The sequence below is a fragment of the Budorcas taxicolor genome, chromosome 18 (assembly GCF_023091745.1).
Source record: "Budorcas taxicolor isolate Tak-1 chromosome 18, Takin1.1, whole genome shotgun sequence".
Classification (NCBI taxonomy): Eukaryota; Metazoa; Chordata; class Mammalia; order Artiodactyla; family Bovidae; genus Budorcas; species Budorcas taxicolor.
The window spans coordinates 55,307,275-55,324,521 of record NC_068927.1 but is presented as its reverse complement, the minus strand read 5'-3'; the positions used below and the strand labels follow the sequence as shown (position 1 = coordinate 55,324,521).

Sequence of the window (17,247 nt, the reverse complement as noted above, 5' to 3'; positions counted from 1 at the left end):
CCTGGATCACTCTGCTGGAAAGGCAAGGCAAGGAGGCCAGGGCTGGCGGGGGCTCTTGGCAGCAGTCCTGGGGGTGGAGGGGGAAGGTGCCTGCAGCTCCCACGGGCCTTGGCTCTGTTAAGCCTTCTCCCTGGGGCGCCGGGGGAACCCTCTTGCCCGTGGTCCAGAGGCCCCCGCGCTCCTCCTTATGGGCCAAGGCTGCAGCCGGTGCCCCCACGGGGCCTGCCCGGTGGGTGCGCGCCCAGGGGCCGGGGAGGGGCCGCCTTCATCTCTCTCTCAGGTTTGGTTTTTTACAAGATTGATTTATTAACTATGATACATATCACGTAAGGCCTTTTCAGTTTTGTACACCATTCCCATTGAGACAAGTACAATACTTTGTAGCAAATACATGATTTTAAAAAACAAAGCCAGACGGAGAACACCTCAGTCAGAGATGCTCAGCCTCTGCTGATGGCTGACCATGCACTAATCAGGTTGGAGCCTCAAAAAACCCACAATGTGTTAAAAAAAAAAAGTCTGCAAATTAAGCAAACATTCCTAACGCCAACTAGAGGATGTCCTGGTTAAAGCCCCTAAAATACAAAGAAATAATTGTTATACTTTCTTTACATACAGTTCTCCACTTTTGCTGCGAAACAGAATTTTGGGCACACAGCCAGACTACTAACACATTTTAATACCATTAATGTTCCCCTCCCCACCCTCAGGAAACTCAAAATATGTTAATCCAACATATATAAAGATCATTTAACATGTGAAAATACAAGTACCAGAAAAATAAGCTGGCAGCAGCACTATTCCAAATTTTCAAACAAGTTTTATTCCCATACAATTCAGACTTTTTTTTTTTAAAAATGTACACAGGGAACATGATTCTTCTTAATGCAAACAATAATTTACGCCCTGTCTCGACTACACTGAGGTGTAACATCACTGCTGTTGGAGCTGGCCGAGGCAGGCTCTTGGGCAGGAGGCGCGGGCAGTCACCTTGGAGCCTCGAGGAGTCTGCAGTCAACAGCCGGTGGGAAGACGGTCCCGGGAGGAGCTGACAGGGCCTTGGTGCAGGCCCCTCCTGGCCCCAGGCCTTCTGCCGTAGCATCACCACATGTGGCCCAGGTTTCCAGCACACACGACTCAGTCGTCCTTTCACCTAAGCATGAATGGGCGGCTTGAACCTGCCAAGCAACAGGAGGGCAAGACCTCCGTCCACCGTCTGCGGGAACTGGAGGCCCTGGGGGTGAGCGCCGTGGCTGTCCCCAGCGGCTAGCCCAAGTCCCTGGAGCCTCCTCCTCCTGGGAAGGCAGCCACTGGCCGAGCAGGACAGAGCCGCCACCTGAGACAGCCCCCAAGCAGTGTGGATCTCCTTGTAGGAGGGGACGGGGGAGGGTGAGGGTGGAGAGGAGCTCGGATCACAAGTGCTGCAGGGAACTGGCTTGACCTCCCGGCCTGGGGGCAGGCAGCCCGCCAGGGCCGCCCCCTCCACAGGAAACTGAGGCACAGGGACGAGTGGAGGCGAGCTCTCCAGCCCCTTCTGGCCAGCGTGCTGCTCCGAGGAGGTCACCCTCTGCCCACCCTGACCAAGATACAGCCTGCTAGAAGAACCGCACCTGCAGCACGCGTTCAGCCTGGAGGAAAGCTGGGGAACAGCATTTTAGCATTCCTCCTTGGAAGGTCAAGTGTTGGGAAGAACTTGACCGAATGCAGGGACAAATGCACTGTGATAACCACATGCAACACAGCCAAGGACTGAGGCGAACTTGCAAACCACGGCCCTACCCGTGGACCACTTCCTTCCGTGAAGCCTTCCTCCAGAGCCAGCCTGACACAGCCAGGGCTGTCTACTTCTGGCCTCGGGGTCTGCACCTTCGGGGACCTGGACGGGGAAGAGCTTCCGGGCGCCCCACTATTTCACAAGCCCCGTGTCTCCATCGCAAGGCTTTCCCAGTTGGGCCAAGGCTAGTAACATCCTCGCCGCCCTTAATTCCTAGAGTTGTGGTGCCACTCGCATGAGAATGACCTGCGGAAGAACTTTCTAGAGCTTAGCACACTAGATAAATGGGTGGGGTGGGCAGAGTTCCAGTTAAGGTTGGCCTGCCCCCGCACACACCCACTCTCCTTCATGGGTCCCCCTCTGAGTGCCCATTTGGTCCAAATACCAACACTCTCTGCCCCCTAACTAGCACTGCTGACGGTGGGAATGCCAACTCGGAACGATCGAGAAATGTCCTCCAAGCCCAAGCCAGCCTGAGAAGCAGAAAATGAGAAGAATTAGCAAAGGAAATAGAGAGGAACCCCTGGAACTTCCTGTCCAACTGTGGCTCTCTGGGGAACGAGCCACCAGTCCCCACCTGCGGTTAAAGCCCTGGAAGGATTCTGGGTGCAGGCCTGAGGGGCCCCTGCAGCTGTCGGGCTGGCTAGCAGGGGGCGCTGTGGGACCGGCAGCGACCCCGTGGAGCCGCGGAAGCCTGGTCTCCGCTACTCCCACAAGGGTTAAGGGTGCAAAGCACAGGTTTCCACCCTTACTGTGCCCTTTCTTCTTCCAGAAGTCACCTACCACTTAAGAGAACTGCGGTCTCAGGGAGGGGGTGGCGTGGGAAGGCAGGACAGTTGGGGGCTTGTGAAGTTCCTGGTGCAGAGCCAAGGGTGCAGGTGGCAGCGTGGTCCAGGGTGCCAACAGAGGTGGGAGGGAAGCAAGCTTCTGCTTTAGCTGACACATGGGACAGTGTTCCCAGGCCACTTTCCAGGCTTCCTTTCCACCCCCACCCAATACCTTGAAGGGCTGCCTGGGAATAAGCGAGCATGACCTAGAAAAAGGCTGATTAGTCAATGGAGTCATGTGCATACCTGCCTGGGACTCAGCACTGGGGCAGCTGCAGGGCTAGAGAAGCAGGAGTCTGCCGACCTCAAGTCAAAACTAAGCAATGTCCCCCTCCAGCCAAGCCCCAACTGATAAAGCATCAGACACAGATCTGCCAGAAGAGATCCGGCATCTGACAGTAAGACGTTCATGTACCTTAGGTTTTCTGACTTGTGTCCTTAAGGAGGCGGTAAAACGTGCAGGGGACATGTAGTTTTTCCAAGCACCTTATTTTGCTGTACAAGAACTAGAGACAGTGCGACATCCAGCTTATCCAGAGGAAGAGTCGGTGGGCACAGGGCCTGGCCCGCCCTCCAACAGCCAGCGGGAAGCGTCTGGGGCTAGGGGTGGCCGAGACTGTCTGAGGCGTCTCTCACTTTGTCAGCGGCCTCGAACATACCACCGGTGCTGCTTCTTAAAGTGCAAAGAGAGCCCCGGAGGACTGTGCGGCAGGCGGGCCTCCACCCCACGCCCCCACGCCCAGGGTACCTTAGTGGCTTCTCCACTGCGGAGGCATGGCCCAGCCACGGGATGGGGGCAGCCGTATCTGTAGCAGCCTTAGCAGGGTCGCTGTTTGGGGGTGGGGTGGGGCAAAGGGGGGCACGATGAGGAAGCTTCTCCCAGAGGCCAGTGGAAAGGCCAGGAAGGGTGGGGAAGCCCGTGGAGAATGGTGACGGGCAGGCACGCCGCCCCGTCCTGACTGACCGCCTCTGTACCGGCAGCTCCTCTGGGCACTGATGGCCGGGGAGCAGGAAGGCCGGCCCTGCACACACCAGCAACCGTCACACCCTCGGAGTCCCCTGACACAGCCCACTTCCCACGGACAGCCCTGCTGGCCCAGGAGGAAAATGATTCTACTTCAACACCAAATACACGGAACCAATCCCCACGTGCCTGCGGGCACCTCCCGCCACCCCACTCCCTCCCTGCGCACGAGGGGCAGTGTCCCCCGCAGGCCCCCAGCTCTTTCTGCCAAGGGGCTCGAGCCATACACCTGGGGCGGGGGAGGGGCCTAGTGCCAGGACCTAAGTGGGGCCCCAACAGGCCCTCAGGCTGCCACCCGGGCACCCCGGTCTCGCTGTCACCAAGACGGGTCGCCCTCCACTTGCGTGCCTCTCGGCAGAGCTGGGGCGAGAGCTTCATCTTGAGGTCTGTAGTTTTCTTCCTTTTTAAGAATTATTGGGGGAGGGATGTCTCTCCATTTTTCTTCCAGTGTTCCTTTGTTTTAAAGGGAATGGATCCCCAAAGCCTGTGAAGTGGGGCGGGGTGCATGGGGGCGGATGCGCCCATGCTCCCTGGTCCAGAAAGAGCTGGCCTCCTCTGTCCTGACCTGCTGGGCCAACGCCCTCAGACGGGACTGTACCTTAGGGTGGCAGAGCTGGCCTACATGTTCCCAAGGAGGCTGCCGGGCAGGCTGCACCCGCCAAGGGTGGGGAGTGCCGGGCGCAGCAGAGGGACGTGTCCTCGTGAGGGGCTGCTGGCCCTGCCCTGGGGCAGTCGGACCTCAGGATCTCCTCCTCCCGGCCGACGCCAGGCTCTGCCCAGTGGGCGGCGGCCCTGAGGCTGGTGTGCACAGATGGTGGGGAGGGGTCCAGGGAGCAGTGAGGGTGTGAAGGGCCCCTGCCTGCCTCGTTCAGTCCGCAAAAGGGTCCATGCCACAGAGCAGGGCTCCCGCCACGGCCTGCAGCCAACCCCAGGTCTGCAGTGCTGGGCTCAGGGCAGCGGCCGGCCCAGCCTGCGCCTTCTGTTGGCGGCTGCTAGTGCTGCGGGCTGGAGAAGGCGAGAGGAGAGGGGACCCTCCCCGCCCCACCCCAGCAGGCCTGGTTCTGTTCAAGGCCCAGTGCCACCCCGTCAAGAGAGAAGACCTTGTCTCCTTCAGCCCGAGGCCTCAGGGGCTCACAGCGTGTGTTCGGCTTGAAGTTGGGAGGGGAGCAGCGGCTGCATTGGGGACTGGGGGGTGGGCGGAGGCGACTGGGGCGGCGACGGCTGACTTGTGATGGGCGTGGAGGTGAGGAAGGGCACGGTGGAGGCCAGGGCAGAGGGGGAGCTGGGCGTGGCACCAGGGGGCTCGCTGATGGGCCGGTTGTGGAAGAAGAAGGGGCACTGCTGGATGAAGAGCTCGATGATTGTCTGGTAGGTGCGCGTGGCCGTGAGGGCGTCCATGGTGCTGAAGTCCGGCCTCATCAGGGTGGGCCAGAAGCAGATGGACAGGTTCTCGCTGGTCATGAGGTTCACCTTGTTGTTGTGGCTGACTCTGCGGGTGACACCAGGCTCGAGGTCAGAGCTCCAGCCCCCTGTGCTCACGGTCACCGTCCCCCCGGCTGCTCTCCTGCCCCCACCCCTGCCCTGCAAGCTGAGAACTGAAGAGGCCCGAGCCCCCTGGGCCCGTCCTCTGAGGCCCCCGAAGTGGGGGGCACTGCTCTGGCTGTGCAGAAAGGCAGCGTGTGTGTCCCATAGCAGCGTTCATGGAACACCACTCTGTCGGGAGAGGAACAGGTCTGGCTGGAGAGCAACCCTGCTGCGTGGGAGTAACGGCGGGCAGGGCTGCAGCTCCCTGCACGGGCTTCCCTGGCTCCCGTCCGCTCTTTCCCACAGGACGCCTGTCTGGGTGCAGCACGTGGTCACAGCCGTCAGGGAGCATGGGTCCTGGAGAGCGAGCTTCTTCGGTGGGGCTGGGGGCCGAGCAGGCCTCTCTCAGACGGAAGCAGGACAGAGCCTGAGAAGGAGGAGCCGGCACCCGACGAGCTGAGGACAGAGCCCCGCTCAGCTTCCTCCCGCAGCCCACTGGCCCTAACTGGAGGGTTTCCAAGGAGGGGAAGACAAACAGCAAGCCCTGCAACGTACCTGTTCAGGTGAGAGATGACGTACTTGAACACTTCATGATTCTCTTTTGGAAACTTCTTGAGTACCTCCTTAAGGGCGTGCAACTTCTGCTCCCGGTCATTGATTTCTGAGGACAGAGAAAACCAAGATCAAGGCGGGTGGGCCTGGGGCTCAGATTAGCTACTGGTCCTGGGCAGTGGGGGGAAGGGCCATGCTGCCTGCTCTGAAGGCAGCCCAACCCCATCCTCACCCCACAAGCCGTGCCCCGGGCAGGCACACCTGGCAGTGGCGTGGGGCCAGGGCCAGGCCCACCTCCGTGCCCCAGGCCCCTGCTCCTGAAGAGGGGCACTGTACACCCAGAGCTTCCTGGCCCCCACCATCCAGAGACTCTTCCATGAAGGGCACCATTCTTTGCTCATCTGGTTGCCCCTGGAGACGGGCATCCCGATGCATAGCGCCTGCTGCCTCCTGAGCAGACGGGTGGGCGCCACCGCCTACCCGCGCCAACAGTCTCGGGAGGGGGGGATCACGAGACCAAGGCTCTGTCCTTCCCTAGAGTCAGGGACCCTCCGTGCATCTGCCCTTTGGAAGAGCTGGTGGAAACGGTAGGGAATTCTTACAGAGTTCATCAAAAGGACTACGTGTCCCCTAGTGTCCTGAGACAGGGAAAAGCTAGCCCAAATGAAATGCATCATTCAAGCCAGGCCTGCTTCGGCCAAGTCCTAACAATCGTAGGAGGCTGGGATCACCTCACTTCCAGGATAACGAATCTGAGGCTCAGGGAGGTGGCAGCAATCAGGCTTTTGGTCTGGGAATCAGACCCTGCCCAAATGGCTGCAGAGTCTGGGTGGGGACCACTGCGCTTCCTGGGGTCCTGGCAGCCCCTTCTTGAGTGGACCTGGCCTGCCCTGGAGGTGAGAGTCGGCCTGGGCTAGCAAGACGAGAATGGTCTGAGGCTGACCGGGTCGAGATCTGAGTACGGCCACTTGTCGGAGCTGAGGCTTATCTCTAGGACCCCAGGGCTTGTGAAGATCACAGGAGGACCCTGTGAAGAGATGGTGCAGGTGGGTGGGGGGACAAGGCGTTCATTAACAAATACAGTGGCACCTAACTACTTTGGGGCACAGGCTCCTGTGGGTGGATGAACACTCCGGATCCTCTTCCACAGATAAACCGTGTACAGGTCTGCCTACATTCCTGGAGCTTCCCAGACTCTCCAAACCCATGTGTTCTTCAGGAAGCCTGTGGCCTCCTAGTTAAGGACTCCAGTGGAAAGTGACCTGCCCCAGAGGGTCACTGTCTAGGCAAGTGGGTATGAGGAGCCTCAAACTAGACTGAGAAGGACAGATGGAACATCAACGGTGGCGGGAGCAGTGGGAGGAAGGGTCATGCTGTCTGGGTCCTATCTGTGACACCAGCCAGCTGTGAGGCTTCGGGGACATGACTCTGAGTGGCCGTCTCATCTCTAAGAGGCTCAGGACAGTGCTGCCTTCACTTGGCGACACCACACCCTGAAATGCAGTGCTCACAGCCAGATGCACACTTAGCACCTGGGAGCCAGGCTGAGACTCAGGGACCAGGGGGAGAGGGGGCTGCAAAGACGGCCAGGACAGCCACCGGCAGCAGGAAACCAACAAACGTTCAGACTCGAGAGTGTGGCTTGATGAAACAGTGCTTTGGTGACCTAGACCCACGGGAACTAACTATGCGCTGCCATCATCAGCGTCACTTCTCTGAACCCAAGATTTGTTTTAAGGGCTCAACGTCAGGGGCGCACTTTTTTTGTCTGGCCTTGAGTTTCAAAACCCTTCACTGTTAAGTTTCAATAAAAAGGAAAGAAGTAAACTGCTCAGGGTGGGAGCAGGGCTGGGGGGATGAAGAACTGTCCCGGAGAACACGAGAAGCGTGCGCGTGGCGTGGAGTCTCACTTCATGAACCGACTGTGCCCTCTTCCAGACGCAAGCTTGGCACGGGCCTCTCCTAGGTGCCTGCACGACAAGCACACAGCTGTGTTTGTTCTGGTCAAGCACTTGAGCAGCAGCACCTGCATGTAAGGGCCCGGCCTCACCCGTCCTTCCGGCTGGGAGCAGGAAACGGGGCTGACAGTGTCACTGCCTGCCCAGGATGTCCCCTCTCCTTCCTAACCACTGGGCAACAGGACAGCCGCCCCTTCTCTCTCTTCCTCGCGGGGGGCGAGGGGGAGTGGAGATTACAACACCTGCTCGGATTCGAGGACCACCCTCAGGCATGCCAGCCTCCCTCCACCTCCTGGCACAGTGCCTCAGCAGGACCCAGATGGCCACGCACCCTGGGAGCGTGGAGGGAGACAGACCGTCTTGCTCTCCCTTCTGGCCGCGCGGGGCAGGTGCTCTGAGAGCCGGGGAGCACTGAGACCCTGGCAGGAGACAGGGAGGACGGCAAGGGGAGCAATGAGGGGCTTCCCAGTGCAGGGCCAGGCCCTGTGTCTGCCCCGCGGAACATGGCTCCCTCAAGGACGGCCTTCTGACCTGTCCTGACTTGCTTCCCGCGTGCAAGCAAAGCCCAGCAGTGCCGGGGACCCACCGTGGGCTCCACCTGGCAGTCTTTTCACGGCAGCCCCAACACCAGCAGCACGTCGCCTGAGGGCCAGAATGTCAGCGGGGCAATGTTTCACGGGTGCTCTCTGGGCAGCCCCAGCCGAGGAGAGGTGGCGCCGGTGTGCCCCACCCTGAGAAAGCCCACTCAAGAAGTGACAGCCAGGCCACGGGGCTAGTGACGGGGAGGGGGGCACCCAGTTCCGTCTCCAAGTTCAGCATCCCTGCTCTGATCAGCTGCCTGCCCCCAGGCTCGGAGCCCTCGCCAACCTCAACAATCCTCTTCCAGAGGGGTGAGGGGCTCTGCAGGGCTCACGCCTCCTCAGCTAACACATCGTAGTTCTGAAATTAGGTGTATATCAACTGAGACGGCATCAGGAGAGGCGTTCTGCGGCCAGCTGAATCAAGACAAAGTCTGGACAGAGACCAGGCAATGTGGAACCCAGGCCCCAATAACTCAGGAGGAAGAGGAGGACAGAGCCAGGGGCCACACCCTTCGAGGTATACAGATAAACCTAGGCTCCAATGAATAAGAATAGTAGGTCCAAGGTCGCACGAACTGGCGTCGGGGGCCCAATCCCAGACACTGTTGGCGCCCTGGCCGTGTCACCCCACTGCCACCTCTGGCTGCCAGCCAGGCTCCCGGCTGGAATCTCAGCTCAGTCCTCAAGGAAAACCCCCGATGGACTCTGGCCACCCAGCACATCCACACCATCAAGAAGGCAAACCACCGGCTTGAGCCCCACCCCATGACACACGCGGGCACCCCCGGCACCAAACCACTCTGAGGCCGAACCTTCACTCTGCTGGGCCCAGAATGGAAGCGTCAGGGTGCCCTTCTCTGGAGGTGTGACCCTGCCTGTCCAGTAACCTGTCCAGTGGTCTCTGACCCATCACACGGGGCTGGGCGTACACTAGGGGTGAGAGCGCCCCAGGCTCGCAAGCCGCTGTCTGGACAGGCGAGCAGAAGCAGGACCTGGCACCAGCATGATCCCAAGGCAGCACCTGAGCACCGGCCGGCGAGCAGCCAGGCTGACCCGTCCAGCGGCCATGCAAGGCAGGCGTTTATGCACCTCCAGCCCTCAGCTGGAAACAGTGAGATGACACGCCAGCATCCGGAGCCCTCTGGGATCATATATCGTGACCCTCCCCTTTTTTTTTCTTGGTGGACTCTTAGTTCCCTGAACAGGGATCACCCCCGGGCCCCTGGCAGAGAAGGCATGGAGTCCCAACCACTGGCTGCTAGAGAGCCCTTGTCCCTTGGACAGTTGCTGAAGAATACTGGTCTCCATAGACTATAATGTGCACACAGAACTCACAAGCAGTTATGCTGGATAATGAGGCCCGGAGGGCAAGGACCCTTAAGCTCAGAGCCTCTTGGCCTGAGACAGAGTCAGCACGAGGGTCTCTGCCAGCACAGAAGACACAGAGGACAGGGGGCGTGGGGACTGGCTGGACCAGAGGGATTCCAGACACGGGACAGGGGTGTCGGAGTGGTCGTGAGACGAAAAGCAGAGACTGTGGGGCAGGAATAAATGATACTGTTTCTTGAAGGCTGGGCTGAACTGTGAAGGCGAGATAGACGGAGAATTCAAGGCTCCTCTAGCTGCCTCCTGAACTCTCGGTCCTCTCTGAAGCCACGCTCAGCGGCCATCTCTTCTACTATGACCCAATTCCTTCCTCCTTCCTCTCTGCGCTTTCTGCCCTTCCAACTTGGCTTGCTTCTCGCCGTCTGGCAGAGAACTTAAATGAGCACTGGGGAGGCAGGAAGAACGTCTTGGCACAGAAGGTCACACCCGGCTTGCCACTCCCTGGCAGCGCGGGCTGTGGCTGCCAGTCACTTCTCAATCTCCCACATGGCATCTGGTATGTGGCAGGAAGATAGCTGGTGAATAATTACAAAAGTCTTGCATTTGTAGCCACAATTTCAGCGATATTCACACTGCTGTGAAATTCTGGAGTGCACAAAGCAATTTGATGGTGACCTTGATATTTGCTGTGATAGGATCTGAAACCATCTCCAGCCCTGAATGCACCCGGACACGACAGCGCTCAGGTAGGAAGTGGAAAGAGCTGGTCAAGTTGATGTTGCCATGGAAACCCAGCCAGGCTGAGCTGAGCTGCTCTGGGGGCTGAGAATCTTTGTTCCCTCGTGTCCCTCACCACGAACTCTAGCACTGCCCGGTTGGTGTTACGCTCTTATACACACAGCCCCACTGCTCACTCAGCTCCGGCTGTGAGGTGCCATGTCAGTGAGAGACGTTCCTCTCTACCAGGTTCAAGATAACCGAGCCCCAGCTGACGAGCGTGGGGTACAGGAAGCACACAATGGGAAGAGGAAGCGGAAAATCTCCACCCTCTTCCAGGCTGCAGGAGCGGCAAGCAGCTCCCTTCCGCAGAGTGGATGCCGGCGGAAGCTGCTGGAGGAAGGCAGCTGACTCCCCATCAGTGACACCTTCCTCTCCTGCCCCGTGACCCTCCAAAAACAAAAAGATGCCATGTCAGCAATTCCCGCACAAACAATGGAATTCTTTCTGCGGGGTGCTAGGATGCCACGAGCCTCTAGATGGCGCCAAGTCAAGACAAACGCTGCTGGCAACCTCCAGGCTCCTGGCAAGCTGGGTGCCGGCCCACACCTCTTCCTACCTGCGGCCCAGGGAGGCTTGGCTGAGGGGCAAAGAAAGCTGGCTCTGGACATAGGCCTCCCATGCATCTCACATCTGAGCCAGCCTGGAGCCTGCTAGAGAAGTGAGTGCTGGGAGGACCTCCATCTCTGGAAGGCAGGACCAAGGCAGAAGCTGGCACTTGTCCCCACGCCCTAACTCATCTGGGAGACCCAGCCCCTGTCCTGAGCAGGCAGATCGGCGAGCAGGCCAGGAGACACCATGACTGTTCTGCCAGGCCGTCTGCCCCATCCCTGTGGGCCTGGGTAAGATGATGGCTGTGAAGCATTTCAAGCAGCTAAGAATGGTGTGCATAAACTACGAAGAGACTGTGGAAACAAACATCACGGGAAAGGCAGATCAGAGCACAGCGACTCTGGGGCCCTCAGCCCTGTCAGCAGTCAGATTCTGACGGGGACCCCTCCCACAGCTCAGGGCTGGGCTTCCATCAGCACCTGTATTTCCCAAAGCCGCCAAGAGTCTACAACCCATGACTTGGAAGTCCTGCAAATCTGTGGCCTCCCCTCAGTTTTTGTGCACGCCATCAGCTTTGTGAGTAGACCGTGTGTGCTTAGAGCTCCGTCTTTGGAGTTGGACAGCGGCAGGGTAAGACTAAGGTCCTGGGGTCTGAGGGACACAGCTCCCTCTTGCGGCTGCACAGCAGCAGCTGCCTCTGGCTAAAAAAGTCTGGACTGTCAGTCCGTGAAAAAACTCTTGAGAGGTCAGGCCCCCTGCAGCACTACATGAAGTCCAGGGACGGATGCCCAAGGGCAGGGTTCCCACCGTGGGAGAGCCCCCAGGAAGAGGCAGGCCAGGACAGAAGGGAGTCCTTGGAGCGGGCAGGACCACGAAAGCAGAGGCGCTCCTCTGCAGCTGCCCCCGCCCCTCCAGAGGCTCTCTGGCCCAGACCACGCGTGCACTTCCTTTCAGGAGAGCTGGGAGGAGACAGAGTCAGGAGGGAGAGGCCAGCACAGCCTTCCACCGAACAGGTCCGTGACTCAGCCGCGCCTCCAGGCCTCTCCGAGTATCCTTTCATAAATGCAAGCAGGGATGGCAACCTAGGACACGCAGGGCCAGGAAGGTTCCACTGTGAACAAGCAAAGGAGCGAGGCTCTGCCCCAAGTCTGGCATAAAAACCAGGCTCTCAACCACGGAGCTCTGGGGCAGCCTGCAATTTTCCTGACAGAACGAAGCCCCTCTGGTCGACAAGGCCGGGGTCTAATTTGTGAGCCCCTCTGGTGTCACCTTGCTAGTTCTCTTTCCTGTGTCCTTCAGTCTCAGTTCCAAGAGCCAGAGCGTCAGCTCTGAGGGCAGGACCTGTTCTCATGTTGCTGCACCAGCCCCCACCCCCGGCCCCGCCATTTGCCCAGCAGAGTCAGCCTGGGGCGCCACCAGGGGCCCACGAGCCAGGCGGGCTGCCGGTACTCACTGTGGGCCTCCACCAGGTCGATCTGCATATTGTACGGGACCAGGGGGTCTGGCAGTTCTGAGAAAAAGCTCTTCATGGCCCCCGCCACGGTGTTCACCGTGAAGTCCTTCTCTGCCAAATCCAGGTTGTGATCTGAAAGGAAGTTGGGAGAGTGAGGCCAGGCCAAGCGAGGCTGTGCCAAAGCAAGGAACACTTGGCGCTGCCAACAAGCAAGAGAAACTTGCAGAACCAGGGGTGCTGCTGGGGGCTGGCCGGGAGCCTGGGCAGGGACTCAGGGTCATCACAGACTGGACAGAAGGTGGCACCCCTGGGTGCTGCGAAAAAAAAAAAAAAGTTCTGAGACTCACAGACACGCTGACATGCATCCTGCCCAGATCAGCCTCTGAGCAGAGGAGCTGCGCCTCCATTCTGCGGCCGAAGCCCCCCCATCTGCCCTGGACATGCTGCTGCCTTTCCTCACACCCCCACTCGGGGAGACAGGAGGAGGCTTCCCCCTAAGGCCGTGTCACTTTTCCTGGAAGGTTACAGAAATGGCACCAGCAACTCTGACTGCTGTCTCCACCCTGCTCCTTGTGGTGGTCAGGCAACCAGACTCACTTTCCTCTTGCTGGTCCCATCTAGCTTATGATACCACCAACTCCTGCCTCTAATTTTTCTTTCCATACTTTACTGCATTTCTGATTTGTAACAAATCATCTACTGATAGATCTTGACTGTTTCCGCTTGGGAGTATACCCTGGGTTGCAGATCCTGGCATATACATAAGTGTCTAACCTAGCGTGGCTCTGCCCGCATCCTGACCTTGTGCTTCCGATCCTTCAAGACTCACAAGTTTCCCTTCATGCTGCCAGCTAGTGGAGACTGTGGAGCTGGGTGCTGGGGGTGAGGGGCAGTGTCTGCTCCCACCACACACTGGGTAGTGGCTTGGGCCTGCAGGCTTGCACAGGCCGCCTGGTTGGCTCTCCCGAGGCCCAGTCACATGCTAAGCCGGACCCCACTTTGACCTTCTGCTTACCTTCCTTTCTGGCCAGTGGCATCTGTCAAGTTTTACTCTTTGGCTCCTTTGCATCTGACACTGGTGGGTGTGACCTCTCACCCCAGTGTGTTCAGCCCTAACTGAACTGGGTTAGGGTGGAACGGATGTGGCCGTGTGGCCCTTGGCCTCTCAGATCTGACCTAGCTTAGGAGGCAGAGCGTTCAGCTTGTGGAGCCCCGGGCCCAAGGCTCAGCACATCACAAGATGCTCCCCCGTGCTTTGTTTCTCTCCTGCAGGACTCTGTGAGGAGGGCAGTTACGGTGGAGAGGCGCTGCCAACACAGGACTGTCATCTCAACCCAACCTTGAGTCATGTGCCCGCCATGACCTCTGCATGGCCCAGCCTGAGGGAAGCGAGGCCTGGGTCTCAGTGAATGAGGCCCATGCTAGGGGCTGCAATGGTGCCTCTGGATGGTGGAGAGGGGAGCAGCCTGGCTGAAGCAGGTTTGCGGGGCAGATGCTTCTGTTTGCTGACAGGAGCCAAACACTCTCTCCTCCTCAGCCACCCAGCCAGCACCCTTGGCTCTGGGGCTGGGTGGCAGGAGCACCCCAGGGGGCTCCATCGGCAGTGGTGTCTGCCTTGAGTGGCTGTGGCCTTACCTTGGTCAAACTGTCTCTGCAGACTCTCCATCTCTGACTTGTTCCCGCTGACCCGGTAGATGCCTTCAGTGCTCAGCCCTGGGGAGAGACAGGCGTGAGCCTTAGGAGCAGGAAGTGGAGAGCAGAGCAGGAGGGAGACGGGCTTGAGGGGAGAAGCGGGGGGTCCGGAGGCCCCCCTGGGGTGAGGGCACTCGTCTTGCCTCGGTGCCTCAGCTCACTCCTGCCCTTTTTCCTTCTCACTTTGAAGTTTACAAATATTTGTTTTTTGTAAAAACTAAAATAATATAGAAACACATCAGACAAAGGTAACATCTGTCCACATTTTGATATATACCTTGTAATTTTAATTTTAATAAAATAGAGATAATACTATGTTTTAACCCACCCTTTTCACTTACAAACTATATTGTGAACCTAACCATTAAATATTCTTTTATAACATAATTTTAAAGATAACACAGTATACAACAACTTAAAAATCATCTACTGTTAATCCTTTAGGTTTTTCCCGAAGTCCAGTGTGTATTTCTTACTTTGTGAATTTTCTATTCATGTTTTTGATCATTTTCAAACAGAGTGGTTCTCCTCATTTTGCACTTATAATATTAAGGAACTATGTTAATGTTATATAGCTTTACATTTCCCTTTCATTATCTGTCTCCTAATTTTGTGTACTGAATTTTCTTTGACGTACATAATTAAAAAATGTTAGGTTTTCAAGACCAATCTGCTTCTTTATGTCTTCATTTCTTTTTATGGTTATTTAGAGTGAGTTTTCCTGTTCCTTCTGGAACTTACTTGGTGTACAGTGTTAGGTAAGAGAAAAAAAAAAAGACCAGTAAAATTCAACTACGTAACAATGTAGGAGGCGATAAAGTTCCAAGGGAGAGCGGCCTCGCTCCGCCCCTCCGCACAGGAAGCACTGTGCACTTTGCAGTGGACGCCAGGCGCTGCTGGTCAGCTTGGCTCTCCCTCTCTCCAGGAAGGAAAGTCCACTCTGCACCCCAGAGACCGTGGTCTAAAGGACAATGGTCAAACCAGCCTGGGGTCCTGGCTGGAGCTCATGGTTTCGAGCGACCCTGACAAGCTGGCGGGGCACTGTGGAAGCGCCCTAGAGCCAGGGCTGCACGCCAGCAGGCAGCGCAGGCAGTGCAGAGCGGACCCGGCCTCACAGTCATCGCCGTAACTGACGCCGCCAGAGAGACACCCGCTGGGCGAGACGAAAGCAGTCAGTCAGATTGGCGGCAGGTGAACTCTGAAGATCATCGAAACAAAAGTCATCATTCCTTGGCCTAAAAGCTGTCAACTGCACATGGGCCCTTTCACCCCAAAGACAAGGGCATTAACAGACCGGCCTCAAGGACACCCTACCGTGCAGCAACTTGCTACCAAGAAGCCCCATCACTGCATGCCTCCCTCTGGGAGACAACATTTCCGCGTGGTCGCCATGCTGTGCACTGGCTACATGCTCTCCTCAGCCACCACTCATTTAATGATGGCACCATCGAATCCTCAGCCCTTTATTGTGGGAGCCACTGGATGAAGAGAGAACACAGATGAGGGAAGTGGGGTTCGGAAAGGGGAAGTCCTTGGCCTAAACTGCACAGCTGCTAAGAGGCTGCAGCATGGTCTCAGTCCAGGGCCCCCACACTATTCAGAAGGGGCTTGCCGTTTAACCCCCATCAGGCTGGCGTCCAGACCACAGCCGCCTCTGCCCCCACCCCCGGAGAAACACCACATCTCTGTGAAGTCCACAGGCCCTCAGTATTCTGGGCAGCTTTTGAGATGGTCCATGCCCTCCAGAAGTCAGAGGTCAGCATGGCCCCTGCTCACCATCCACAGTTAGTAATTCTACAGTAATTCTCTTTCCTCGGTGACTTTTCTACACTATTCTCAGATACTTAAACTTTCTACCTGTTGCACATCTCAGGTAACACACATCACAGGCTTCAACCTGAAATTATCCACATTTTGACAAGCCCTGGGTATGTGTCAACAGATCCAAATCTCGCCCTCTAGGTTGACAAGAAATCACTATACTTTTCCCTTTATCTGAATATCAGCCCCTCTCGAACACAAAGAAAACAACAGTACAAACACGGGAGCCTCAAAAGTCCTCACGGACATGTCCACAGTGCCTGCGCCCCAGCGTGGAGAGGGGCTCTCTGAACGGCAGCGACAAGATTCTGACAGCCTCAGTCCACTTACAATCTCTGGCAGCCTCCGCACAGGAATCCTCGGCACTGTCTCCTAATGGCCACCTGCCCGGTATCACAGGGCTGAAAACACACAGCAAATGAGCTATCTGGAGACCATCTGAAAGCGCAAGGCCAGCCCCTCAGCACCAGCTCATCATCACCTCAGTATCTCCTGTAATCTGGATGCACGCTTCTGTTACGAAACCCCACTTTAAAACAGCAATTCTGCCACCGACCTATACAACATGGCCTAATTGAGGAAAGGTATCATTTGCTTGGCCAGAACAGTTGTTCGCAGCTATTCATTAGACATCAATAAAATAAAAACAGAAACCTTAGGGCAGGTGGCCAACTGCCAGTGAAACAGAGGGCAAGTGACACGGGTGAGAACCTGGAGGCTGGGCAGAGTGAGGCAGGTCCAAGGAGCCCAAGGCCAGAGCGGGAGAAGGGCTGGGGCCTGGAGCAGACCCCCACATGGAGACGCTGGACCCCGAGCAGCGTGCACCCAGAAACGCTCCAGGGCTGGCTCTGGCTCACGCCTGCCGGCAGAGAGCAGTGCCGCCTTGTCACAGGCCTGGCCCACGGCCAGAGGTCCAACTGAGAAAGCTTCAGCCGTAAGCTCTGAGGCATCTCTATATACCAGGCATCTCCAAAGACCCAGGATCTCGGGAACAGGCCCTGCTTCTTTCTTCTTCTTCTTTTTTAACTGAGCTCCACTGGTTTCTTTGGGAATCTTTTAATCTTGTGTGAACAAAACAAGAGAAAGTTCGGAACCGCCAAGGTTGCGGTCTTCAAAAATCTAACAATTTCTAGGAAGAACAGTTTTGTTCTAATGACTCTAGAGAACAGAGCTACGAATGGGAATGACAGGAAGGCAAATAGTCTCTCAGAGCACAGTCTTAGCTACAGCTGTCACTCATTATGAAGGGCCAGAGCTTCTGAACTCCCTCATTGGACAGCCATCTGTTTGGGATGCTACTTTTCTTTTTAGAAAGATTAATACCTGGTCTAAGAAGGCAGTCAGCAGTGACCAACCATTTACTCAGTGCTTACTATATGTGAGGCG

At 57.1% G+C, this 17,247-nt stretch overlaps 1 protein-coding gene across 6 annotated transcripts in view; it reads right to left on the bottom strand.

Moving 5' to 3' along the window:
• Window positions 1-298: 298 nt before the first annotated feature.
• Window positions 299-17,247, bottom strand: part of ARHGAP35 (Rho GTPase activating protein 35) — a 115,175-nt gene continuing 98,226 nt past the window's right edge. The window contains exons 4-8 of one of the 6 annotated variants that reach the window (XR_008200924.1): window positions 13,984-14,061; window positions 12,349-12,480; window positions 5,705-5,810; window positions 1,780-5,114; window positions 299-1,178 (exon numbers count right to left, since the gene is read on the bottom strand). Coding sequence is in view for 1 of the 6 variants with exons in the window: in XM_052656978.1 (XP_052512938.1) it covers window positions 4,757-5,114; window positions 5,705-5,810; window positions 12,349-12,480; window positions 13,984-14,061 (674 nt within the window). In the remaining 5 variants the exon portion in view is untranslated. Of the gene's footprint in view, window positions 5,115-5,704; window positions 5,811-12,348; window positions 12,481-13,983; window positions 14,062-17,247 lie in introns of all 6 variants that reach the window. The other 5 variants (XR_008200926.1, XR_008200923.1, XR_008200925.1 and 2 more) reach the window with 5 other exon arrangements.